Source organism: Oncorhynchus mykiss, chromosome 29 (assembly GCF_057628025.1).
Source record: "Oncorhynchus mykiss isolate SJ-2025 chromosome 29, ASM5762802v1, whole genome shotgun sequence".
Taxonomy (NCBI): domain Eukaryota; kingdom Metazoa; phylum Chordata; class Actinopteri; order Salmoniformes; family Salmonidae; genus Oncorhynchus; species Oncorhynchus mykiss.
Window position 1 is genome coordinate 1,251,441 of NC_143050.1, and position 26,820 is coordinate 1,278,260.

The 26,820-nt window shown below is 42.6% G+C and overlaps 1 protein-coding gene across 8 annotated transcripts; it reads right to left on the reverse strand.

Moving 5' to 3' along the window:
* Window positions 1-1,008: 1,008 nt before the first annotated feature.
* pimreg (PICALM interacting mitotic regulator) lies at window positions 1,009-26,080 on the reverse strand. 8 transcript variants are annotated; one of them, XM_090226303.1, is made up of 8 exons: window positions 25,721-25,829; window positions 23,083-23,129; window positions 20,984-21,179; window positions 20,109-20,237; window positions 13,981-14,312; window positions 10,353-10,448; window positions 6,576-6,617; window positions 1,009-4,782 (listed from the first exon to the last, which is right to left on the reverse strand). In XM_090226303.1, the coding sequence occupies exons 3-7, from the start codon at window positions 21,170-21,172 to the stop codon at window positions 6,584-6,586; spliced, it is 780 nt and encodes a 259-aa protein (XP_090082429.1). In that variant the 5' UTR covers window positions 21,173-21,179; window positions 23,083-23,129; window positions 25,721-25,829; the 3' UTR covers window positions 1,009-4,782; window positions 6,576-6,583. The 8 variants fall into 8 exon arrangements, with proteins under 8 accessions (XP_090082429.1, XP_021447375.1, XP_021447374.1 ...); XM_021591700.3 differs by lacking the exon at window positions 23,083-23,129 and having other exon boundaries at window positions 6,576-6,614; window positions 25,721-26,080; XM_021591699.3 differs by lacking the exon at window positions 23,083-23,129 and having other exon boundaries at window positions 25,721-25,859.
* Between the last annotated feature and the right edge of the window lie 740 nt (window positions 26,081-26,820).

Here is a 26,820-nt window from a genome sequence, read left to right on the forward strand (position 1 = left end):
GCAGTGTGTGCAAACCTGGTCAAGAACTACAGGAAAAGTATGATCTCTGTAATTGCAAACACAGGTTTCTGTACCAAATATTAAGTTCTGCTTTTCTGATGTATCAAATACTTATGTCATGCAATAAAATGCAAATGAATTACTTAAAAATCATACAATGATTTTCTGGATTCCGTCTCTCACAGATTCCGTCTCTCACAGTTGAAGTGGACCTATGATAAAAATGACAGCCCTCTACATGCTTTGTAAGTAGGAAAACCTGCAAAATCGTCAGTGTATCAAATACTTGTTCTCCCCAGTGTATATACACGTATATTATTCCCGACATCCCAGTTGTCTTGAACTCACTGAAGTCAAGTTTTCTCAGTTCCGAGTTGTTTTGAGCGTGGCACAAATCATGCTTCATTGACAGCATGGCCAATGTTGAACGTTTATCATTTTAAACATGGAAAAGAGACCCTTAATCCCAGATTTGGGACCACACAGCCACTCCACTGAGTTGCTTTGCAATGCTTGCAGTTAGCCATTGACACTGATTCCTTCCAAACCACTTTCCAACTTGTTGTGTAATGTTTGCACCGATACATTTTATCTCTTCTTTTGACAAAGATTAAAAAGGATTCGCCAGTATATTGTCAACTTGATGCATGATCACTGCTAGCTAAGATTTTGAAAGTAAGATGTTGACATGATCAGTCCAATCAAAGCTACTGTAGATATAACGTGATTTGACGTCATTTTATCTGTGGCCAATGACCTTGAGACTTTTCGGATGGGCACTTTTATTGTAACTCTATGGCAGGACCCAAGGGGATAGAATTGGCTAGCTCTACCCTTAAACTTGTCGGTGACGTAGTGTCCCCATGAGTGACAGAACACTGAGCCAATAACGACGCAACGCTCTGTATTTGCTGCTGGCTGCCCCACCACCACAGAAAGCACTGAGCTAGGCTGAAACACCTGCATTTTAGAGCCGCCTTACTCAAGAAAACAAAAAAAGAGACCATGTTTGTTTCCAGCTTTATTAACTCAATGATATATATTTGTCTACATTTTTTGCAAACTGATATGTGACACCTATTAATGCCAAAATAACATGCAAAACAGGCAAGCCCCACCTGCCCTGACGGGTCGCCATTTGCTCTTTACATATTAGTGTTCATAGAATATTAGTGTAACATTTGGTAGTTGTCCGTCATTGTAAATAAGAATTTGTTCTTAATCTACGTGCCTGGTGAAGCATTTTGGAAAGGTTTGTGTTATGGGTGTAAAATGGCACTTTGATGCTGTCTGTCGGTAAATGTGAATTACTGCAACACCAGTGTAACCCGGATGTATTGCAATGTGCTGTTACAAGACTGGTTACTCGCATCAGCGACTCTGTCTCGTCAGTTTAGTCCCTATGCCGACAGGAGACGCTCTGATCACTCCTGATATGTAGTTATTACGAATACGCAACATTGATTCATAACATGTAGTTATCAAGAATATACATCATGGATTCCCAATATCTGAATAACATGTTATCATTAGTCCCCTAACGCCGAAGACGTCATTAAGACAACCCTCCTCACCTCTCTCTGATTCAGAGGGGTTGGAGTTACATTTCAGTTGTACAACTGTCTAGGTATCCCCCTTTCCCATTAGAATAACAGTGGCCCTAGACTCTAATTGAATGTCAGCTTTACCCAGGGGTGAAAGTAATGTATGTTCCGGTAGAGCGAACCTATTCATATTAATACAACATGCCCCCAAAAAGCTAGTCTATTACACCATTATGGAACAGTACTGCGTGTCAGCCGCAAGAACAATTAGCGGAATTGACTGGAACCCGGGTGGAATGTTCTCCAAACTGCGTTGTCGTTTGAGGAGAAAAACTGACGTTTTGTCATGGCGGAGATGAGTGGCCGAGACCGAGGACAACAGTGGATACATCAATTCAGACTACAAGTGTACTGCTCCCAATGACAATCACAGGACGTCATTTCAATCTATACGGAGGTGTTTTGTAACACATGTATCTTTCCATTCATCAAATTGCGGATGCACAGTGCACTGTTGGGGTTTGGATGCTGAAATGAATTTGTAAGTGGATGAATGTGCGCGGGTAGCCCACAGGAGCGCCTTTAAGTGATTGTTTGACAACCGGATGAAAACACCATAACTGGTTGTGTTTATGCCACGTTTAAAAAAAGGCATAAACTAAGCTTTCCCTAAATTGAATTAAATTGGCAAAATTATATAGCCTAATTAGCTTCTCCTGTCTATACATAAATGAATAAAATCATTCAAAATAGGCTACTACACCAGAAAGCATGATTTGGCAACAGAGGATCATTAGTTTATTTTATTAACGTGTGGATTGTTTTAAATCGCCAACAGTCGGAAGGGCCCGCAATGTGGGCAGCGGCTGCTGCAATACCAATAGATCACTGTTGCGTTGCGACTGTCAGCAATATTTAAAGATTACAATCCGGAAAAACTGTTTAGAAAGCAAATGGATATTGCTGTAAAACATATTACAGTCAGAAGACTCCAATCTGTATTTTAACTTTCAAAATTCTTAACTTAATCGAACGAACAGTAGCCTATCTTCCTGGCACCAGCAGAGAACATCGGCCATGTCCCCCCCGGTGTGTGCATATTCAGTCTTTATCATTGAATCAGTGCCACTTTTGTTTGTTTTTGGACAATAATATCCCCCTCCATTGTATTTGTGCCTCCCGTTTTCGTAGGCCAATTATATGGATCAGACATCGGGTTTTGTTGATCTGTTCGTCAGTGTCAGCAGAGTAAGCTACTCTGTCATGTTCACAGTAAAAATGCGTGCGTGCTCTTGGCTGACCGCTACCGATAAGAAATGCCATCTACTTTCACCCCCGGCTTTACCTTAAACATCCCATCACGTATAAAACAAACCTGTTACATTATAGAATCTATGAACATAGAAACGAATCCCATTCTGTTTAATTATTCACCTTATGATGCCCGTGTCAACGAGGACAATCCAATTTGTGACTTTTTCCTCCTTCAGGTCTTGTATAAAAATATTTTTGACAAATGTAATTTATATTTAACAATGTTTTTGTTTGTTTGTGAATGGGCAAACAATCCTGTTGGATCAGGAACTGGGTCAAGTGGGCAGGGAATCATAAGGTGAATAGAATACACGAACATACTGTACAGAAACTGTCCCAGGCGGGTAGACCGTAACCGGTATGTACCAATACACGCGCATATACTTTTCTTAGTCCCCCGTTTCTCAAATAAGTTCAAATTTGAGAAACGTTTAGTCACCACACCTTATTAGATCTTCAACATTGCAGAACCAATTTTATTTTTTGGTAAACTTTATTTTCTAAAATTACAAATTGTAAACTTAAAAGACAAATGTCATCGACAAAATTATTGGCACTTCAGAGCTAGTACTTGGTTGCACAGCCTATTGACCAAGATAACCGCGAACACTTCTTGAAGCAAAAAATATATATTCCTGACACACCTTTTCAACTGTCAATTAGGGGACTCTTAGCTGGGCACGCCGGAACCTCTGTTTAGGGGTCATTATCCTGCTGGAAGACCCACAACCTTTAATGGAGACCCAGTTTTTGGATACTGGGTTGAACATTGGACTCCAGAAACCCAGAATCTGCTGATTTCATGTCTTGCACATGTTCCAAGACCACTAGTACCAGAAGCAGCAAAGCAACCCAACAGCATGATCAAACCTCCACCATCTATGATTGTAGGGAGGGTGTAATTTTATCTGAATGCTTTGTTTTGGTTGTTGGTAAACACCAGGAAGACCCCGCTGCTGAAGGAGACACCAGAAAGCCTGATTTGGACCCCCCCCCAACAAGACAAAATAATCAATGAGCAGATTATCAGGGCATTTTGGAGTGCAATGTCTCTCTGTTGAAGGTTGTGGGTCTTCTAGTAGGACAACAACCCTAAAACACATAGAAGCACCCTGGAATGGTTCAAGACGAAAACGCTGGACTGTTCTGGAGAGGCCAGTGAAGAGTCCAGAATCACATCCCTTACCTTGGGGGGAGAGCTCCAAACAGCAGTTGGTGGAGGGCATTGAATAACTAGATCCGTTATTTTCTGAAGGTCAAATCGGCAGTAGAATAGTGCAGCAAGCTCATTGATGGAAGAAGAAACATTTGTCGGCAGTTATCTTGAACAAAAAGCTGTGCAAAAACAAGTACTAGCAACAAAATAAACATATATGTTCTGCAATGTTGACAATCCAATAACAAAAAGGTGTGGAGACCAATTTCAAACGTTAACTTAAGAGAAGAAAAAGGGAATTATTTAAGAGAAGTGGCAAGGATGCCAATCTATTTGGCTGCAACTGTACATCTAGAATATGGAAAGATAGATATTCCTCACACCAACACACTGTAACAGGAAGGTATGTGGGGTTCAGTGTGGCTTGAGGACTGCAAGGTGAACCAGGTCCCCCGTGATACAAGTCAGCATCCGACGTCCAATCTATGTCTGAGGACGTCGGGAGCTGAGGGGGGGAAACCAGCCTGAACTTAACCCTAAATCTTACACATTTGAGTTAAATGCCTAAACTCAATCTTTTAAAAAAACTTTGCAATTTGACGTTTGAGAAACATGGATCAACGTCTAATTCTGACGTGAGACTGAGCTGGTAGGAGGCGTTTGGCTGAGCTGGTAGGAGGCGTCTGGCTCTGTGAAAGAGGAGTAGCCCAGCCCCCCGCTGGGGTCCAACCTCCTCACCCCTCCATAACGCTCTGCTGCACAGGACCTCTGGAGGGGGTGAGAGGGAAAAGAGAAGGAGAGGAGAGTTTTGGTTGAGTCAGTGTGTCTGGTTGATAGCAGCAGTCTTTGTGTCAGTTAAACAATGTGAGCCATCCATTCATTCACTGTGTTTTTTTGGGGGGGAAATTCACATCAGCGTCACATGCCTGTCCACTGGTCACAATGAGAGGCTCTTAGTTATCTGACGTAATGACACGACACTTCACTGCCCTCTGCCCTCTTGTGGCTGCGTTCCAGACAGACTCCTGACTTCTCCAGGGACAGGTTCTAATTCTCTACCCTTCTAGAAGTGTATACTTGTTCTTTCCTCAGGCATATGGAGGAACCTCCCTCCAGTAGGACCTTCTTAAAAATCGTTTACATCTTTTCCTGATTCCGTTTTAGTATTTTCTACATTTCGTTTTTCCAGGTTTCCACAGGTCTTTTCAGGTTTTCACTCGCAAAAGCACTATTTTTTTTTAAATAGAAAAACAACAAAACTGGATGTTGTAAGTCCACAACAATGATTAAAGCACATCAGGAGACCACTGTGAGGTCTTGGAAACCTCTGTGTTTCTGGGTGTAGTTAGTGTGCATGCACCAGCACGTTGTTTGGTTAGCAATGTTTCTGTGGTGCTCATCTGATTGCAGAGTTTTGTGAGGGATTTTTTTCCCATCACAGTTTTCAAAACAAAATGGCCACTGGATTAATGAAAATAATCCTATCAGCATTCTGCCAGATAGTCATAGGCTACTTTGTAGTTAACATTTCATTTAGTTTTATTTGGGGAAAGCCTTTCCATCTACCAGAAGACTTATCATCGTCGCTAACAGCTAAGTGGACACTCCTGCGTCTCTTCAGGAAGTTGCAGGAATATAATTAATTTAGTAGACAATACATACAATTACTAAATTCAATGCAGTTAGTTGATTCCCTACTAAGTACAACAGTTTTTTTTAATATTGTTGAATTCCGTTTTCAATGTCTGGATTCCGTGGTTCTGTCCTCGTTCTATTTTATAGGACCCTCCTTCTTGCACAAATCCAAGGCTTTTAGAGTGGGTGTGAACAGTCATGCACTTCTGGAGAAGGAGAGAGAATCAGAACTCAAGCTTTGTCAAGATCATCTGGGTAGTTATTGTGTGTCTGAGTATCAGTCTGTTGTTGTGTCTGAATGGAAGCCCACCGGTCTGAGTATCAGTCTGTTGTTGTGTCTGAATGGAAGCCCAACGGTCTGAGTATCAGTCTGTTGTTGTTGTGTCTGAATGGAAGCCCAACGGTCTGAGTATCTTTTAGGCTTTTAGATGGACAGCACCATGCAATGTCATGCAGCCACCAGGTTCAACTCTCCCATGCAGTCAAGTCAGTCAGTCAGCCAACCAATCAGCCACGAGGTCAACTCTCCCATGCAGTCAAGTCAGTCAGTCAGCCAGCCAACCAATCAGCCACGAGGTCAACTCTCCCATGCAGTCAAGTCAGTCAGTCAGTCAGCCAACCAATCAGCCACCAGGTTCAACTCTCCCATGCAGTCAAGTCAGTCAGTCAGCCAACCAATCAGCCACCAGGTTCAACTCAGCCATGCAGTCAAGTCAGTCAGTCAGCCAACCAATCAGCCACCAGGTTCAACTCTCCCATGCAGTCAAGTCAGTCAGTCAGCCAACCAATCAGCCACCAGGTTCAACTCAGCCATGCAGTCAAGTCAGTCAGTCAACTCTCCCATTCAGATGCAGATGGCCCAGTACCAGCAGTAGTTCAGTAACAGAGTGTTAGGTGAGACAGTTAGCTAGTGTAAACATGGTTACCTGCATATTCACTCTGCAATTAGAGAGTAGTTGAAGGTTCTGCTGCAGGATGAAAAACAACAGGGTTAACAACAGATAGGGCTATACCTTTACAGTCCCAGCTGCTATATCTTTACAGTCCCGGCTGCTATACCTTTACAGTCCCAGCTGCTATATCTTTACAGTCCCGGCTGCTATACCTTTACAGTCCCAGCTGCTATATCTTTACAGTCCCGGCTGCTATACCTTTACAGTCCCAGCTGCTATACCTTTACAGTCCCAGCTGCTATACCTTTACAGTCCCAGCTGCTATACCTTTACAGTCCCAGCTGCTATACCTTTACAGTCCCAGCTGCTATACCTTTACAGTCCCAGCTGCTATACCTTTACAGTCCCAGCTGCTATACCTTTACAGTCCCAGCTGCTATACCTTTACAGTCCCAGCTGCTATACCTTTACAGTCCAAGCTGATATACCTTTACAGTCCCAGCTGCTATACCTTTACAGTCCCAGCTGCTATACCTTTACAGTCCAAGCTGATATACCTTTACAGTCCCAGCTGCTATACCTTTACAGTCCCAGCTGCTATACCTTTACAGTCCCAGCTGCTATACCTTTACAGTCCCAGCTGCTATACCTTTACAGTCCCGGCTGCTATACCTTTACAGTCTCAGCTGCTATACCTTTACATCCCCAGCTGCTATACCTTTACAGTCCCGGCTGCTATACCTTTACAGTCCCAGCTGCTATACCTTTACAGTCTCAGCTGCTATACCTTTACAGTTCCGGCTGCTATACCTTTACAGTCCCGGCTGCTATACCTTTACAGTCCCGGCTGCTATACCTTTACAGTCCCGGCTGCTATACCTTTACAGTCCCAGCTGCTATACCTTTACAGTCCCAGCTGCTATACCTTTACGGTCCCGGCTGCTATACCTTTACAGTCCCAGCTGCTATACCTTTACAGTCCCAGCTGCTATACCTTTACAGTCCCAGCTGCTATACCTTTACAGTCCCAGCTGCTATACCTTTACAGTCCCAGCTGCTATACCTTTACAGTCCCGGCTGCTATACCTTTACAGTCCCAGCTGCTATACCTTTACAGTCCCAGCTGCTATACCTTTACAGTCCCAGCTGCTATACCTTTACAGTCCCAGCTGCTATACCTTTACAGTCCCAGCTGCTATACCTTTACAGTCCCAGCTGCCATACCTTTACAGTCCCAGCTGCCCAGTTATCTGGACTTCAGCTATCGGATAGGATTAAAATACAAAGAAATATAACATGCAGAACGGGAGTCCCCATTCAAGTCAATGATACATGTTCTGTCCATTCTATTTCTATGCATTTAATCCTATCCGATAGGCAAAATCAAGAGATAACTGGGCCCTGGAAGCAGACAGACAGAGACACCTAGGTTTTCACTGATAAAGTCTGACTTAGTTGTTGGACCTAATTTCATCGTTTGATCAAGTCTTAAAATCTGATAGAATTCATAAAAAAATGACACTGATAAAGTTGTTTATAAATCCAATTCCCAGTTCATAACAAAAATCCTTACTGAAATGACAAAAGTGTGCATGTCAACTTCAGTGTTCATTAGGGATGTACATATTTCTCTTTTCAAGACAATTAGATACATTGTCTCTCGATACAGGAACGATACGTTTTATTTTGAAAAGGTTTGGTGGGAGAACGAATCGATACACTAACATATTAATTTCCATTCTAAATTAAAGGTGCTACGCGTAGCATGTAGCAACGTAGCATGTTGCATTGTCATTTCCATTCTAAATTAGAGGTGCTACGCGTAGCATGTAGCAACGTAGCATGTTGCATTGTAATTTCCATTCTAAATTAAAGGTGCTATGCGTAGCATGTTAGTAACATGTAGCAACGTAGCATGTTGCATTGTAATTTCCATTCTAAATTAAAGGTGCTATGTGTAGCATGTTAGTAGCATGTAGCAACGTAGCATGTTGCATTGTAATTTCCATTCTAAATTAAAAGTGCTATGCGTAGCATGTTAGTAGCATGTAGCAACGTAGCATGTTGCATTGTAATTTCCATTCTAAATTAGAGGTGCTACGCGTAGCATGTAGCAACGTAGCATGTTGCATTGTAATTTCCATTCTAAATTAAAGGTGCTATGCGTAGCATGTTAGTAACATGTAGCAACGTAGCATGTTAGTAGCATGTTGCATTGTAATTTCAGAAAATATCCACCATGCATCTGCAGTAATAGTGGAATGATGGCGTTCAAATGATAAAATGACCGACTGTGATTATTAGCCTTAATTAGTTGAGTGTCAATCTATGTGATCTGCTATGTTATTGTTACCTATGGAGATGTTGAAAATTGTGTTTTACTGGAGTAAAAGTCAGCTACCGTCGACCATTCATCTGGCTGTTGAAAACTACAACCGATTCTATTTGGATTGTTCAGGTTCACCATCAGCAATAGTTTTGGTAGTTTTGCTTTAAACAATCAGCGTTTTATGTTTTTTTACATTTTTAAATAGAGGGTAAAGTTCACTTCATAACGAGGACAGAAATCCCTTTTGCGGTGCACACTGCATGGCCGAAACAGAGAAGACCACTCCATAAAAACATTTAAACTGTAAAAATATATATATATATTTTTGAGATGGGGGTGAAATCAAAAGTTATACTAGATATTAATTGGCTGTCATAGCGAATTCTTCAGCTCATTCTGTGAGCTCCTAGGCGTTTCCACAAATAACAGCACTTACAGTTGACCGGGGCAGGGCGGAAATTTGACTGGCCTGCGTAGTCTCACACACACACACACCCTCCTCCCCTAAGCATCACTCCTAAAACAAGTCCAACTATAGAGCTCTGACTCCCCCCTGTCCTCTCCAACCGCCCCCACATCACCCCCCTTCCAGTCCTCCCTCACTCATCCACATACCACAAGCCCAATTTGAATCTGAGCGGGCGGGAAGGAGAGAGCAGCTGAAGGGTTTTAGGGCAGGCGACCGTTAGACAGGAGCCCCTCCTCAGGGCCCCAGAACAGGAAACGCATATCTGAGCCAGATTTGCTACCATCTCCCCGTCCTAACAAAACTAACCTCTCACTACATAGTCCTCTGTCCTGCTCCCCAGCCTAACCTCTCACTACATAGTCCTCTGTCCTGCTCCCCAGCCTAACCCCTCACTACATAGTCCTCTGTCCTGCTCCCCAGCCTAACCTCTCACTACATAGTCCTCTGTCCTGCTCCCCAGCCTAACCCCTCACTACATAGTCCTCTGTCCTGCTCCCCAGCCTAACCCCTCACTACATAGTCCTCTGTCCTGCTCCCCAGCCTAACCCCTCACTACATAGTCCTCTGTCCTGCTCCCCAGCCTAACCTCTCACTACATAGTCCTCTGTCCTGCTCCCCAGCCTAACCTCTCACTACATAGTCCTCTGTCCTGCTCCCCAGCCTAACCTCTCACTACATAGTCCTCTGTCCTGCTCCCCAGCCTAACCCCTCACTACATAGTCCTCTGTCCTGCTCCCCAGCCTAACCCCTCACTACATAGTCCTCTGTCCTGCTCCCCAGCCTAACCTCTCACTACATAGTCCTCTGTCCTGCTCCCCAGCCTAACCTCTCACTACATAGTCCTCTGTCCTGCTCCCCATCCTAACAAAACTAACCTCTCACTACATAGTCCTCTGTCCTCCTCCTCGTCCTAACCCCTCATTGCCCTATATAAATACTAGTGTAAATATAGTGAGTAAAACCCTGTGTAACAGACGGTATCTGTATGAATAAATGTTAGTGTTCTCTTCACCGGTCGTCTCTCCCTATGACATCATCAAAGGCGTGGGACAGACGTTTCAGCTTCCTGAGACCGCTGGACACACTCTCCAGGTCCCGGCCAAACTTCCTGTCAATCATACACAGGAACCAATCAGAGAGCAGGACACACCAGTCAATCACACGCACTCCATTCTGGGCATGGTCAATTCGGTATACATTGTTTGAGAGTGTGGATGTGTGTGTAGGGATGTACAGTACCAGTCAAAAGTTTGGACACCTCATTCAGGGGGTTCTCTTTATTTTTTACTATTGTCAACATTGTAGAATAATAGTGAAGACATCAAAACTATGAAGTAACACATATGGAATCATGTAGTAATCAAAAAAAGTGTTAAACAAATCAAAATATAAGATTCTGCAAAGTAGCCACCCTTTGCCTTGATGACAGCTTTGCTCACTCTTGGCATTCTCTCAACCAGATTCATGAGGTAGTCACCTGGAATGCATTTCAATTAACAGGTGTGCCTTGTTAAGTTAATTTGTGGAATTTCTTTCCTTCTTAATGCGTTTGAGCCAATCAGTTGTGTTGTGACAAGGTAAGGGTGGTATACAGAAGACAGCCCTATTTGGTAAAAGACCCAAGTCCATATTATGGCAAGAACAGCTCAAATAAACAGAGAAAGAGTCCATCATTAGTCGCAAAAAACCATCCAGCGCTATGATGAAACTGGCTCTCAGGAGGACCACTACAGGAAAGAAAGACCCAGAGTTACCTCTGCTGCAGAGGATAAGTTCATTAGAGATACCAGCCTCAGATTGCAGCCCAAATAAATGTAACAGACACATCTCAACTAGAGGTCGACCGTATATGATTTTTTCAACGCCGATACCGATTAATCGGACGATTAAAAAATAAAAAATGTATTTGTAATAATGACAATTACAACAATACTGAATGAACACTTATTTTAACTTAATATAATACATCAATAATATCAATTTAGCCTCAAATAAATAATGAAACATGTTCAATTTGGTTTAAATAATGCAAAAACAAAGTGTTGGAGAAGAAAGTAAAAGTGCAATATGTGCCATGTAAGAAAGCTAACGTTTAAGTTCCTTGCTCAGAACATGAGAACATATGAAAGCTGGTGGTTCCTTTTAACATGAGTCTTCAATTTTCCCAGCCAGATAAGACGTTTTAGGTTGTAGTTATAATAGGAATTATAGGACTATTTCCCTCTATACCATTTGTATTTCATTAACCTTTGACTATTGGATGTTATTATAGGCACTTTAGTATTGCCAGTGTAACAGTATAGCTTCCGTCCCTCTCCTCGCCGCTACCTGGGCTTGAACCAGCAACACAACGACAACAGCCACCCTCGAAGCAGCGTTACCCATCGCTCCACAAAAGCCGCGGGGAACAACCACTCCAAATCTCAGAGCGAGTGACGTTTGAAACGCTATTAGCGCGCACCCCGCTAACTAGCTAGCCATTTCACATCGGTTACACCAGCCTAATCTCGGGAGTTGATAGGCTTGAAGTCAAAAATAGCTGCTGGCAAAACGCACGAAAGTGCTGTTTGAATGAATGCTTACGAGCCTGCTGCTGCCTACCATCGCTCAGTCAGACTGCTCTATCAAATCATAGACTTAGTTATAACATAATAACACACAGAAATACGAGCCTTTGGTCATTAATATGGTCGAATCTGGAAACTATCATCTCGAAAACAAGACGTTTATTATTTCAGTGAAATACGGAACCGTTCTGTATTTTATCTAATGGATGGCATCCATCAGTCTAAATATTCCTGTTACATTGCACAACCTTCAATGTTATGTCATAATTACGTACAATTCTGGCAAATTAGGCTGCCCAAACTGTTGCATATACCCTGACTCTGCGTGCAATGAACACAAGAGAAGTAACACAATTTCACCTGGTTAATATTTCCTGCTAACCTGGATTTCTTTTAGCTAAATATGCAGGTTTAAAAATATCTCCTTCTGTGTATTGATTTTAAGAAAGGTATTGATGTTTATGGTTAGGTACACATTGGAGCAACGATACGCACCGCATCGATTATATGCAACGCAGGACACGCTTGATAAACTAGTAATATCATCAACCATGCGTAGTTAAATAGTGATTATGATTGATTGTTTTTTATAAGATAAGTTTAATGCTAGCTAGCAACTTACCTTGGCTTCTTACTGCATTCACGTAACAGGCAGGCTCCTCGTGGAGTGCAATGAGAGGCAGGTGGTTAGAGCGTTGGACTAGTTAACTGTAAGGTTGCAAGATTGAATCCCTGAGCTGACAAGGTACAAATCTGTCGTTTTGCCCCTGAACGAGGCAGTTAACCCACTGTTCCTAGGCCGTCATTGAAAATAAGAATGTGTTCTTAACTGACTTGTCCAGTTAAATAAAAGATTAAATAAAGGTGTAAAAGAAAAAAACGCCCAAATCGGTGTCCAAAAATACAGATTTCCGATTGTTATGAAAACTTTAAATCGGCCCTAATTAATCGGCAATTCCGATTAATCGGTCGACCTCTAATCTCAACATAAACTGTTTGGGAGGGGAGACTGTAAATCACACCTTCATGGTCGAATTGCTGCAAAAAAAACACTACTAAAGGACATCAATAAGAAGAAGAGATTTGCTTGGGCCAAGAAAACACAAACAATGGACATTAGACTGGTGGAAATCTGTCCTTTGGTCTGATTAGTCCAAATTTGAGATTTTTGATCTCTGCATGTGTGGTTCCCACCATGAAGCATGGAGGAGGTGTTATGGTGTGGGGGGTGCTTTGCTGGTGAAACTGTCTTGATTGATTTGGAATTCAAATTGGAGATATTTGGTTCCAACCACCGTGTCTTTGTGAGATGTGGTGTGGGTGAATGGATGATCTCGGCATGTGTATTTGTGATGGTGCTTTGCTGGTGACACTGGCAGTGATTTATTTAATTCAAGGCACACTTAACCAGCATGGCTACTAACACAGCATTCTGCAGAGATACACCATCCTATCTGGTTTGGGCTTAGTGGGACTATACAGTCAGACCTGGTGACTGATACGTTTTTCAACAGGACAATGATCCAACACACCTCCAGGCTGTGTAAGGGCTATTTGACCAAGAAGGAGAGTGATGGAGTGCTGCATCAGATAACCTGGCCTCCACAATCACCTGGCCTTAACCCAATTGAGATGGTTTGGGATGAGTTGGACCGCAGAGTGAAGGAAAAGCAGCCAATAAGTGCTCAGTATATGTGGGAACTCCTTAAATACTGTTGGAAAAGCATTCCTCATTAAACTGGTTGAGAGAATGCCAAGCGTGTGCAAAGCTGTCATCAAGACAAAGGGTGGCTACTTTGAAGAATCTAAAACATATTTTGATTTGTTTAACACTTTTTTTTTGGTTACTACATGATTCCATATGTGTTATTTCATAGTTCTGATGTCTTCACTAATATTCTACAATGTAGAAAATAGTAAAAATAAAGAAAAAACCCTGGAATGACTAGGTGTGTCCAAACTTTTGACTGGTACTGCATGTTTGTACATGTGTGTGTGTGTGTGTGTGTGTATGTATACATGTGTGTGTGTGTGTATGTATACGTGTGTGTGTGTATGGGGGTGTGTCCTCACCGTCTGAGGCTCTGAGTGTTAGGAGATGCGAAGGGGCTTCGTAGTGCAGCCATCCGAACCAGCTGCCTCCTCCCTCCCACGTTCTTCACCCCTGTCACCTCAGGACTTCGCCCTGGGGTTCTCCTCCCCCTGCGGCCTGAGGCAGGGGTGCGTTTGGGCGCGGTGGCTCTGGGGGTTGTTGTAGGTATGAGTGTGGTGGAACGGACGGGGGTGCGCCTGGGTGTACGGGAGGTGACCCCCTCGTTGTTCTCTCCCCCCTCACACACCTGGCCAGGTGTCGCCACCAAACACTCCTCCTGATCCTGTACCACTGCTCTGTTCCTCTGAAGCTTCTGAGAAAGAGAGATCACAAGCAGATTTTTTATTTTTTATACAAAAAGATAACATTTGGAGTTGGATAAACTTGGATTTTTTTATTGGGTAACCCCAAACAGTTTCAGCTGGACTTTCACAGAATCAAAGATTCTCTCTCTTGGTGAAGACCAATGCCCCCTCTAAGCTGCGCGTGGGTGTGCAGTAGCCTTGCAGCTCCCAGGGACAGATTAAATATCAGCCCAAAGAGAGAAGCACAGATTGAACTTCATTCAACTTTCTAAAGTTTTCCCTGTTACGGTGGTAATTGTGATCGAATCAACGAAAAATGTATACTTTCAATGCAACATACCAAAACAAACTATGCAAGAGATTTTGTTGTAGGCAGAACTCATCGGAGTAGGATTCTATTGCATACTCTACACAGACCGGTGCAGCATAACCAATCAGAGCTGCAGTAGGCCTATATGCAAATAGACCATTGCCATATATGGATCTGTGCCATTCACTTTGAACTGGACTGTGTTTACAACATGAGCGGCCGTGAGTAGATGCGATTGGTTTGAGATTAAAGCATTCCACCACAAATCCCTCACCTACAGAGAGATGAACCTAGAGAAGGAGTCCCCTCAGCCAGCTGGTTCTGGGGCTCTGTTCACAAACACAAAACTGACCCCACAGAGCCCCAGGACAGAAACACAATTAGACCCAAACACATTATGAGAAAGTAAAACTATTTGACACGCTGGAAAGAAATCAACCAAAAACAACAAAGCAAATTGGAATGCTTTTTGGCCCTAAACGATCTTGCTGCCTTACAGTTAACTAGTCCAACGCAATAACGACCTGGCCCTTGTTGTACTCTGCCCCTTGTGGCTTACTCCACAGTAAGCCACGGTAAGTTGGTAGCTAGCATTAAACGTATCTTATAAAAACAATCAATCAATCATAATCACTAGATAACTACACGTGGTTGATGATATTACCAGATATTATCTAGCGTGTCCTGCGTATCTAGGTATCTGACTGAGTGGTGGTAGGCAGAAGCAGGCGTGTAAACATTCATTCAAACAGCACTTTCGTGCGTTTTGCCAGCAGCTCTTCGTTGTGCGTCAAGCATTGCGCTGTTTATGACTTCAAGCCTATCAACTCCCGAGATGAGGCTGGTGTAACCGATGTGAAATGGCTGGCTAGTTAGCGCACGCTAATAGCGTTTCAAACGTCACTCGCTCTGAGCCTTGGGGTGGTTATTTCCCTTGCTCTGCATGGGTAACGCTGCTTCGAGTGTGGCTGTTGTCGTTGTGTTGCTGGTTCGAGCCCAGGGAGGAGCGAGGAGAGGGATGGAAGCTATACTGTTACACTGGCAATACTAAAGTGCCTATAAGAACATCCAATAGTCAAAGGTTAATGAAATACAAATGGTATAGAGGGAAATAGTCCTATAATTCCTATTATAACTACAACCTAAAACTTCTTACCTGGGAATATTGAAGACTCATGTTAAAAGGAACCACCAGCTTTCATATGTTCTCATGTTCTGAGCAAGGAAGTGAAATGTTAGCTTTTTTACATGGCACATATTGCACTTTTACTTTCTTCTCCAACACTTTGTTTTTGCATTATTTAAACCAAATTGAACATGTTTCATTATTTATTTGAGGCTAAATTGATATTATTGATGTATTATATTAAGTTATAATAAGTGTTCATTCAGTATTGTTGTAATTGTCATTATTACAAATAAAACGTTTGTATTTTTTTTTATTTTAAATCGTCCGATTAATCGGCATCGGCTTTTTTGGTCCTCCAATAATCGATATCGGCATTGAAAAATCATAATCGGTAGACCTCTAATTTATAGTGCGTATGTTATCGTATATGTGTGTGTGCGTATGCTTGTCTGTACCTGTGTGTGTCTCTTCACAGTCCCCGCTGTTCCATAAGGTGTATTTTTATCTGTTTTTAAATCTGATTCTACCGCTGAAACAGTTACCTGAGGTGGAGTAGAGTTCCATGTAGTCATGGCTCTATGTAGTACTGTGGAATAGAGTTCCATGTAGTCATGGCTCTATGTAGTACTGTGGAATAGAGTTCCATGTAGTCATGGCTCTATGTAGTACTGTGGAATAGAGTTCCATGTAGTCATGGCTCTATGTAGTACTGTGGAATAGAGTTCCATGTAGTCATGGCTCTATGTAATACTGTGGAATAGAGTTCCATGTAGTCATGGCTCTATGTAGTACTGTGGAATAGAGTTCCATGTAGTCATGGCTCTATGTAGTACTGTGGAATAGAGTTCCATGTAGTCATGGCTCTATGTAGTACTGTGGAATAGAGTTCCATGTAGTCATGTCTCTATGTAGTACTGTGGAATAGAGTTCCATGTAGTCATGGCTCTATGTAGTACTGTGGAATAGAGTTCCATGTAGTCATGGCTCTATGTAGTACTGTGGAATAGAGTTCCATGTAGTCATGGCTCTATGTAGTACTGTGGAATAGAGTTCCATGTAGTCATGGCTCTATGTAGTACTGTGGAATAGAGTTCCATGTAGTCATGACTCTATGTAGTACTGTGGAATAGAGTTCCATGTAGTCATGGCTCTATGTAGTACTGTGGAATAGAGTTCCATGTAGTCATGGCTCTATGTAGTACTGTGGAATAGAGTTCCATGTAGTCATGGCTCTATGTAGTACTGTGGAATAGAGTTCCATGTAGTCATGGCTCTATGTAGTACTGGGTGCCTCCTATAGTCTGTTCTGGACTTGGGGACTGTGAAGAGACCTCTGGTGGCATGTCTTGTGGGGTATGCATGGGTGTCCGAGCTGTGTGCCAGTAGTTCAAAAAGACCTCTGGTGGCATGTCTTGTGGGGTATGGATGGGTGTCTGAGCTGTGTATTAGTAGTTTAAACAGACCTCTGGTGGCATGTATTGTGGGGTATGCATGGGTGTCTGAGCTGTGTGCCAGTAGTTCAAACAGACAGCTCGGTGCATTCAACATGTCAATACCTCTCATAAATACAAGTAGTGATGAAGTCAAACACATCCACTTTGAGCCAGGAGAGATTGACATGCATATTATTAATATTAGCTCTCTGTGTACATCCAAGGGCCAGCTGTGCTGCCCTGTTCTGAGCCAATTGCAATTTTCCTAAGCCCTTTGTGGCACCCAACCACACGACTAAACAGTAGACCAGGTGCGACACAACTAGGGCCTGTAGGACCTGCCTTGTTGATAGTGTTGTTAAGAAGGTAGAAACTAGGGCCTGTAGGACCTGCCTTGTTGATAGTGTTAAGAAGGTAGAAACTAGAGCCTGTAGGACCTGCCTTGTTGATAGTGCTGTTAAGAAGGTAGAAACTAGAGCCTGTAGGACCTGCCTTGTTGATAGTGCTGTTAAGAAGGTAGAAACTAGAGCCTGTAGGACCTGCCTTGTTGATAGTGCTGTTAAGAAGGTAGAAACTAGGGCCTGTAGGACCTGCCTTGTTGATAGTGTTGTTAAGAAGGTAGAAACTAGGGCCTGTAGGACCTGCCTTGTTGATAGTGTTGTTAAGAAGGTAGAAACTAGGGCCTGTAGGACCTGCCTTGTTGATAGTGTTGTTAAGAAGGTAGAAACTAGGGCCTGTAGGACCTGCCTTGTTGATAGTGTTGTTAAGAAGGTAGAAACTAGGGCCTGTAGGACCTGCCTTGTTGATAGTGTTGTTAAGAAGGTAGAAACTAGGGCCTGTAGGACCTGCCTTGTTGATAGTGCTGTTGAGAAGGTAGAAACTAGGGCCTGTAGGACCTGCCTTGTTGATAGTGTTGTTAAGAAGGTAGAAACTAGGGCCTGTAGGACCTGCCTTGTTGATAGTGCTGTTGAGAAGGTAGAAACTAGGGCCTGTAGGACCTGCCTTGTTGATAGTGCTGTTAAGAAGGCAGAAACTAGGGCCTGTAGGACCTGCCTTGTTGATAGTGTTGTTAAGAAGGTAGAAACTAGGGCCTGTAGGACCTGCCTTGTTGACAGTGTTGTTAAGAAGGTAGAGCAGCACTTTATTATGGACAGACTTCTCCCCATCTTAGCTACCACTGTATCAATGTTTTGACCATGATAGTTTACAATCTAGTGTTACTCCAGCAGTTTAGTCATCTCAACTTGCTCAATTTCCACATTATTTATTACAAGATTTAGTTGAGGTTTAGTGAATGATTTGTTCCAAATACAATGTTTTTAGTTTAAGAAATATTTAGGACTAACTTATTCCTTGCCACCCGTTCTGAAACTAACTGTAGCTCTTTGTTAAGTGTTGCAGTCATTTCAGTCACTGTAGTAGCTGACGTGTATAGTGTTGAGTCATGCACATACATAGACACACTGGCTTTACTCAAAGCCATTGGCATGTCGTTAGTGAAAATTTAAAAATGTAAGGGGCCTAGACAGCTGCCCTGGGGAATTCCTGATTCTACCTGGATTATGTTGGGGAGGCTCCCATTATAGAACACCCTCTGTGTAACTCTTTATCCACAATATAGCAGAGGGTGTAAAGCCAGAACACATAAGTTTTTCCAGCAGCAGACTTTGATCAATAATGTCAAAAGCTGCACTGAAGTCTAACAAGACAGCCCCCACAATTTGTATTTATTCATCAATTTCTCTCTGCCAATCATCAGTCATTTGTGTAAGTGCTGTGCTTGTTGAGCATCCTTCCCTATAAGCGTGCTGAAAGTCTGTTGTCAATTTGTTTACTGTGAAATAGCATTGTATCTGGTCAAACACTATTTTTTTCCAGAAGTTTACTAAAAGTTGGTAACAGGCTGATTGAGCCAGTAAAGGGGGCTTTACTATTCTTGGGTAGCGGAATGACTTTAGCTTCCCTCCAGGCCTGAGGGCACACAGTTTCTAGTAGATGTGGCAAATAGGAGTGGCAGTATCGTTTGCTATTATCCTCAGTAATTTTCCATCTAGATTGTCAGACCCTGGTGGCTTGTCATTGTTGATAGACAGCAATCATTTTTTCACCTCATTCTTGTCTTTCATAATGTGTAGTGTCAGTGTTTGTTGCTGGCACGTCACTAGCTGTTCTACAGTATGTATATAATGGAGGTTTGGATCATCTTGTTTTATAAGTATACTGACAAGTGACTAAATGATTCCAGCTGCATCGGAAACCAATAGAGGTGTTGACTCCAACTTCTGGATCAATTCATTGTGATATTAATGACATGTATTTGGCTTCAGTCTTACTGCCAAAACAAATGATGCAGGGAGTTGGTGTATCATTTGAACTAATGTGCTGTCCAGTAAACATAAAAACAGTAGATTAGACTGATTCAAATTCTAAAAAATAAAAAAAAGAATATAGCAAATAAGTAGACATGGCATGTATTCAAGACGGGTAGACCTTCTGATGCCAAGTCGGAGGACAGGGCAGAGGAAGGGGTTCCTCGTACCCCTTTTACATTGCCCCGATTCGATCCTTTATCTTCTGCTTCGGGTCGTTCAGATGGGACTGCTAGGCTGAAGGTGAGGCTGGCTCGGTTAGAAATGGAGCAAAAAGATAAAGAGAGACAGATTAATTTTGAACTTGAAATTAGGAAAATAGAAGCTGACAAGGAGGTGAGGATCCGACAACTGGAGCTAGAGGCTGGCTCCAGTGCGACTCCACAAGCTGCTCATCATCAAACCCACTTTGACGTGAGTAAAAACATTAGACAGCTTTAGTCCCTCCATTCCGAGAGTCGGAAGTTGATTCTTATTTCTCAGGCGGTTGCGGATGGGTTATTAGCAATTGCGGTGCAGGTTAAGGACAAAGCAGAGGTACCACTACGGTCAGTGTCTCCTACCTGGTACACTCCCCCGATGTGGCTGCGTGCGCTGCGTGTGAGCTGGCAGACAGCGTTGGTCTTCTGATTGGCCTGCAGACTCTCCCAGGTGGGGTCAGGGGTCAGCTCAGGGTCTGGCAGGGAGTTGGTCTGGAGGAACAATGCACCACTTTTTTATTGGCCATTATCGGACAGGACGATAGGATCATTATCTTAGCAAGCCCGACACACACACTATAAAACATTAAGAACACCTGCTCTTTCTATGACATACTGACCAGGTGAAGGCCACGATCCCTTATTGATGTCACTTGTTAAATATACTTCAAAAATCTGTGTAGATGAAGGGGAGGAGACAGGGCAAAGGAGGATTTTTTTAAGCCTTGAGAAATGGATTGTGTATGTTTTTCATTTAGAGGGTAAATGGGCAAAAGACTTCAGTGCCTTTGAACGGGGTATGGTAGTAGGTGCCAGGCGCACCGGTTTGTGTCAAGAACTGCAACGCTGCTGGGTTTTTCACACAACAGTTTTCTGTGTGTACCAAGTATGGTCCACCACCCAAAAGATATCCAGCCAACTTGACACAACTGTGGGGAAGCATTGGAGTCAACATGGACCAGCATCCCTGTGGAACCCTTTAAAGTCCATGCCCCGACAAACCGAAGCTGTTCTCAGAGCAACTCAATATTAGGAAGGTGTTCTTATAATGTTTTGTAAACTCAGTGTACACACAGACTCTGGACAGAGAATGGGTTAGTTGCTTTGCTTAAGGTCCCAATGGCAGGAGATGTTATCTAGGATGAGGTCTTTCTATGTATCCCAAATTACTCTGGTCAAAAGTAGTGAACTAAACAGGGAGCCATTGGGGACGTGTGCAGCTTGATTCAGCCTCTTACCTGTACAGAGCGCAGTGGAAGCCTCTTCTTCAGAGACATGCGGAGGGAGTTGAGAGAGGAGGAGGAGCGTAGCTTCCTGAAGCGGTCAGGGGGGGGTGCCTCAGGGGAGCTGGACTCGCCCCCGTCTGACTCCTCCAGAACGCTGTGAGCCCTCCACACCGCCACGCCACTCATCACCGACGACGACATGCTGAAGCTGGCCAATCAGGGAGGAAAGGGGAAGAGATCAGGGCTGTGTTCAGCAGTACACACACACACACACACACACAATGTAGAGCGTTCAGATAGAAATGTAGAACAAGCAACTCGCCTCAAAATGTAAAAGATAAGCGCATAATAAAACTGGTGACCGTCTGTGGGATGAAATTCTGCACAACAGATGGCCGAGGTCATTTAAACACGTCTGGGGGGAAAACGGTGGTTTTGGAGTGAACTAGAAAGCACTGCAAAACAAAGTCCTACTTACAAGAAGCTGGAATTATCCAGCAGAAGATTATGACGCTGCCTGGTCTGTGATCCTAAAAGGGAATGCTTGAGTGTCTCGGATGGTATTTTAGAGTCTCAAATGGTATGAACGCGCACAACCTGTAGAAGTTTGTTGGTCCCGAGTCAGTAGTTTGTTCTAGGCACATACCATGACCCCGGAAACCTCTTGCACAATTGTGCACCGGGGCCTCCCACGCTTTCTATTCTGGTTAGAGCCAGTTTGCGCTGTTCTGTGAAGGGAGTAGTACACAGCATTGTACCAGATTGTCAATTTCTTGGCAATTTCTCGCATGGAAAAGCCTTCAATTCTCAGAACAAGAATAGACTGACGAGTTTCAGAAGAAAGTTCTTTGTTTCTGGTCATTTTGAGCCTGTAATCAAACCCACAAATGCTGATGCTCCAGATACTCAACTAGTCTAAAGAAGGCCAGTTTTATTGCTTCTTTAACCAGAACAACAGTTTTAATTTGTGCTAACATAATTTCAAAAGTTTCTTTCAAAAACATGGACATTTCTAAGTGACCCCTAACTTTTGAATGGTAGTGTATATGTTTATTTTATGGCACACGAGACACCTGTCTGATTTGCGCCTGTCTCTGGACAAATCCATTGAGGAGGCCGCAGTGATGACAATAAAATGGGGACTGTGGCTCAGATACACAAGGCACATCTCTCTCCAGAATGTGTCCTCTCCTGCAATTTCATGGGTATTCGTATTGTTTCATATAACTTTTGTGTGCATGGGGTGGCAGGTAGCCTAGTGGTTAGAGCGTTGGGCCAGTAACCGAAAGGTGGCTGGATCAAATCCCCAAGTTGACAAGGTAAAAATCTGTCGTTCTGCCCCTGAACAAGGCAGTTTTCCCACTGTTCCCTGGTAGGCTGTTATTTGTTTTTAACTGACTTTAATTTCTGTTAATGCGTTCAATATATTAGTTATTTAATAATTTTGTCAGATTGGAAATGTGTTTTGCAGAACTCATAACCTTCTGAGAAACAAGCTTGTTTATTTCACTCCATTTATGAGTTGTCAATTTGTTGGTCGTCTTTGAAATGCTCCTGTCAATGTTGAGTAAGGACGCATATAGAAGTAAGACTAGGCTGCCTGGCCTGCGCGCAAATGTAGGCCTATAAAATGTGTCCATTTGGGGATGTCTGATAGTTTTTCTGATCATCTTAACACACCACCACTAAAGAGCTGTGAGTCTTCCTGGGTCAGTCTCTAAGAGCTGTGAGTCTTCCTGGGTCAGTCTCTAAGAGCTGTGAGTCTTCCTGGGTCTGTCTCTAAGAGCTGTGAGTCTTCCTGGGTCAGTTTCTAAGAGCTGTGAGTCTTTCTGGGTCAGTCTCTAAGAGCTGTGAGTCTTCCTTGGTCAGTCTCTAAGAGCTGTGAGTCTTCCTGGGTCAGTCTCTAAGAGCTGTGAGTCTTCCTGGGTCAGTCTCTAAGAGCTGTGAGTCTTCCTGGGTCAGTTTCTAAGAGCTGCGAGTCTTTCTGGGTCAGTCTCTAAGAGCTGTGAGTCTTCTTGGGTCAGTCTCTAAGAGCTGTGAGTCTTCCTGGGTCAGTCTCTAAGAGCTGTAAGAGGGGATGTCTGATAGTTTTTCTGATTGTCTTAACTCACCACCACTAATGAGCTGTGGAGTTTCTCAAAATCATGTTTTTCTTCACCTGAAACAGCGAGTAAACAAAGTGTTTTTAGGATCAATTGAGAAGTTCATCAAAGTATTTGAACAATATTTCCAACTCTCTCCCTTTCGATAACCACTCAGCATGAAAGGAACAAATGTAATGTTCTGATCCAGTGGAAACATCATAGAATACCTGATTACTTCTTATCCCTTTTGCACAAATAGCCTACAGCTGTGTCTGTCCCAAGCTCACTGGCTTGGGAACTCTCAGGGCCCAGAATATTATATACAATGTTGCAAGTTTGTTGCATACAGGCCATGCATAGCCAATGTGATTTATAGGATATTTATGTATTTTCATCAGGGTATTTTCTACCTGCGGGCTGCAATGTTATGCATTGGCTTTATGTCGGCCATTTTTACATAGTTGGAAATGGCAATGAAAGTTACTTTTAGATTTGAATAATTGTCATTTAGATTGTATGTGGTTAATCTACAGTCTATGATTGATATAAAAATACTATTATAAATTAAAATGAAACCGTTCCACGAAAATGTGCATATGAAAATCGTAACTGGCAGGTAGATTGGTGGAAATGGTAAGATAAATTGTCACTCCAAATGGAAAAGGTTTCCGACCCTTGGTGTAGCCTGTTACCAACTACATCAGGAGCACAAAGCCAGAATCTGCAAAGGCCAGCTGCTGCAGCAGGAGGGTCAGGAACAGGTTCCGGCTATCTTGATCTCTGGCTCCCTCTTGAGTCATTTGTGTGTGTTAATTATTTAATCAAACAGCGTGCTTAAAGCGTCAGACAATTACAGTACATATAGCCTAGTTGATTGTATTATAGACACACCCCGTGTTTAACATGGAAAAAAATACCAGTTTTAAAATGGACCAATTGATTGAAATTGGTTGTAAACACTACTACTCTTGGTCGATCAAGACCCACCGCCAGGTTATACCCCCTCACTTACTTTTAAAACCACAGTGCACCCTGCTAAACTCAATTACTACTCGTGAACTTTGCAGGTGTTTCTGATTAATAAACAATGCCATGCTGGTGGGTGATACCATTCAAATAAAACCCAGCCCTGAAAATGAAAATTTGGCCCAAAAATAATTTCCAAATCCACTTTGTTCCAGCTGAAAGAGGACGAGCAGAGTTTACATTTGTTGCACAATGTTGTCAGTCAACATGTAGTCGTTCAAGTTAAAGTATGATATATTTGGACTTGAAGTGTTAACCGAACTGCCCGCGTCTTGCCAATGAGGGGATTCGATTAATTTCACCCGGGTGTCCATGTAGGCGTGTTTTGCACCAGGTAAACGTTGATTACATTAGATAACTGGCACACTCCTGGGTACGAGCCAGGTGCCCTGTCGGCTCGAAACAAAGTGATGTAGGAGCATGTGGAGTAATGAGTAGGATTCTGTGTTTTCCACATGCAAAAGTGATTGTTTTTCAGCACACTCTGTCTGCATCCCCAAATGAAAACGAGTAAAAATAATAATAATAATAATAAAAATGATATATGTATTTTTCTGGACGTTGCACCATGCTGCCTTGTTGACAAAATGACTGAGAGGCGCAGATTACTGTTCCATTTCAGTAAGTGGCTTTTCCCTCCACGCTTTCGCCCGATGACGTAACGAGCCCGCGGCTCAGCCTAATCGAATCATCCCACTGACGTATCGTCTCTGGTGTGGGTGTTTAAAACCAGGAACATTTTGAAAAAGGAATTTATAAAGACTACAAAGTTGCCTGCCATAATGTCAGATCGTGACATGTGAATTCAAATACATTTGTACCTGACCAAATTACTGTCCCGCAAAAATGAACGCATTGCAAAAAATGTGTGAACCAAAAAAAGTCTCTCCTCACTAGTGAGGGATTATAAACTCCAGATAATGTTTTTATAACGTTGTGCCGATAATCGTTGTATGGAGCTAAAACAAACAAACAGTAGTAGCAGTATGCAACTCAGGGAGCCAAATAAACGGCTCTTTCACCGATGCAATTCGGTTACCGAAATTCGCCCAAAAAAAGAGCCGTTCGCTCCGGTATCTGCTGGAGCCTTACCTTATTTAAGCGTTTTGTCTCTGAAAGGGAGTCAACTCAAGTTTGCATTGTTTACATTTCGTCATGCCGTTCACAACCGCCCGGTTATGCTGCTTTTCTTTGGCTTGCCCCAACAATATATTACAGTACCCAGTTAACTAACGTTACAATATATTACAGTACCCAGTTAACTAACATTACCTACTGTAGTAATTTCACATGCTAGTTAACATCCCAATAACCATATCAACAAAATGTAGCTATCTTAAGTTAACTAGCTAGATACTTTGTTCTACTTTTGAATTCGCTAACCTTGCTATTAACTGACTTGCCTAGTTAAATAAAGGTTAAATAAATTATTTTAATAATGATACTAGCAGCTTCGGATTAGCTAGTTAGCAAGCAGACAAAGTTAACATTATTAGCTAGCTGACGTAAAACTCTCTGAATGCCTGTTTTTTTTTTTTTTTTAGCTAAATCGTCCTTTGAACGAGGTGAATAGGTTATCTTTTTCTGTAAAACTCATTTATGATACACAACGAAGTACTTTATATTCGATAATATCTACCTTGTAAAGTTGTTTGTTCCCTCTCTGTGTGTCTCCTGGAGAAACGTCTAACTGTAGTAGTCAACGGGAAGTCTTTCTGTGTTTGAATTTGGCGGTGGACCCACTCCCCAACTACAGACCCTCAGTGCTATCTGATTGGTCGACGCTGTCCCGAGTGGTCCCAAACTTCCCCGAATTAATGACAAATTCGGTTCCTAGCTCCTTGCTTTAGTTCCTACTCTACTGATATCTGCTGTATTTAAAAATATATATTAAAAAAACTGGCGGATAATGTGACTTTATAACAGTGATAGCTGGCTCGGACGGAATCTCTACCATTCTGCTTTTTTTCTTCTATCCAGTCCTTTTATGGCTGTGAATAACTTTTGGGATACAAGTTCAGACTTGTGGATTTGGAATCCAAAACCCTGTTCTTTCGCACATGTGCACTGATTCCGTGTGCGCTCCAGCGGACACAGACAATAGGATAGTTGTAGTAGGCCCGGCCTGTGCTGAAAAAAATATAATAACGGATACAATTATTCAGTTGACTAAGTATCCACAGACTGTATTCATTGTATCTATGAATGAAATGTACTGATAATAGGGTGACAGTGTAAGAACTATAATTTTCGTCAGTGTTTCCCTATGGATACTATTTAGGGGAGCACAGGCAGAAAAGTTTAAAAGTCTCCTTGCACATATTTAGGAGTGGTGTAAAGAAAAGAGCAGATTCGCAGAGCTGTCTTACCAGGAATAACAATAATACTAGTGATGGGAATTCAAGGCTTTCTAAACCCTTAGGCTTTCACCAAATTGTTCCCGAAAAACAGTTATCTTTTAACATACCATTTTAACACAGGGCACATTCGGGACATCTGCTGGTCAGGGATAAATATCAGCATGTTTGATGTTTATATAGACCCCCCCCCCCCTCCCCCCCCATGCGTGAGTTAGTAAAATCCACCCATTTTGCCTCCAGGTTCACTATTTTTTCAAAATCCGTGGTATTATTACGCTGAAGACAAAATATTGTCATAGGCTACACTAAATAAAATGACGTATTTGAACAACAATGGGAAGATATTGTGGTGTTTTTAGTGTTTTTTCAATCATTGGCA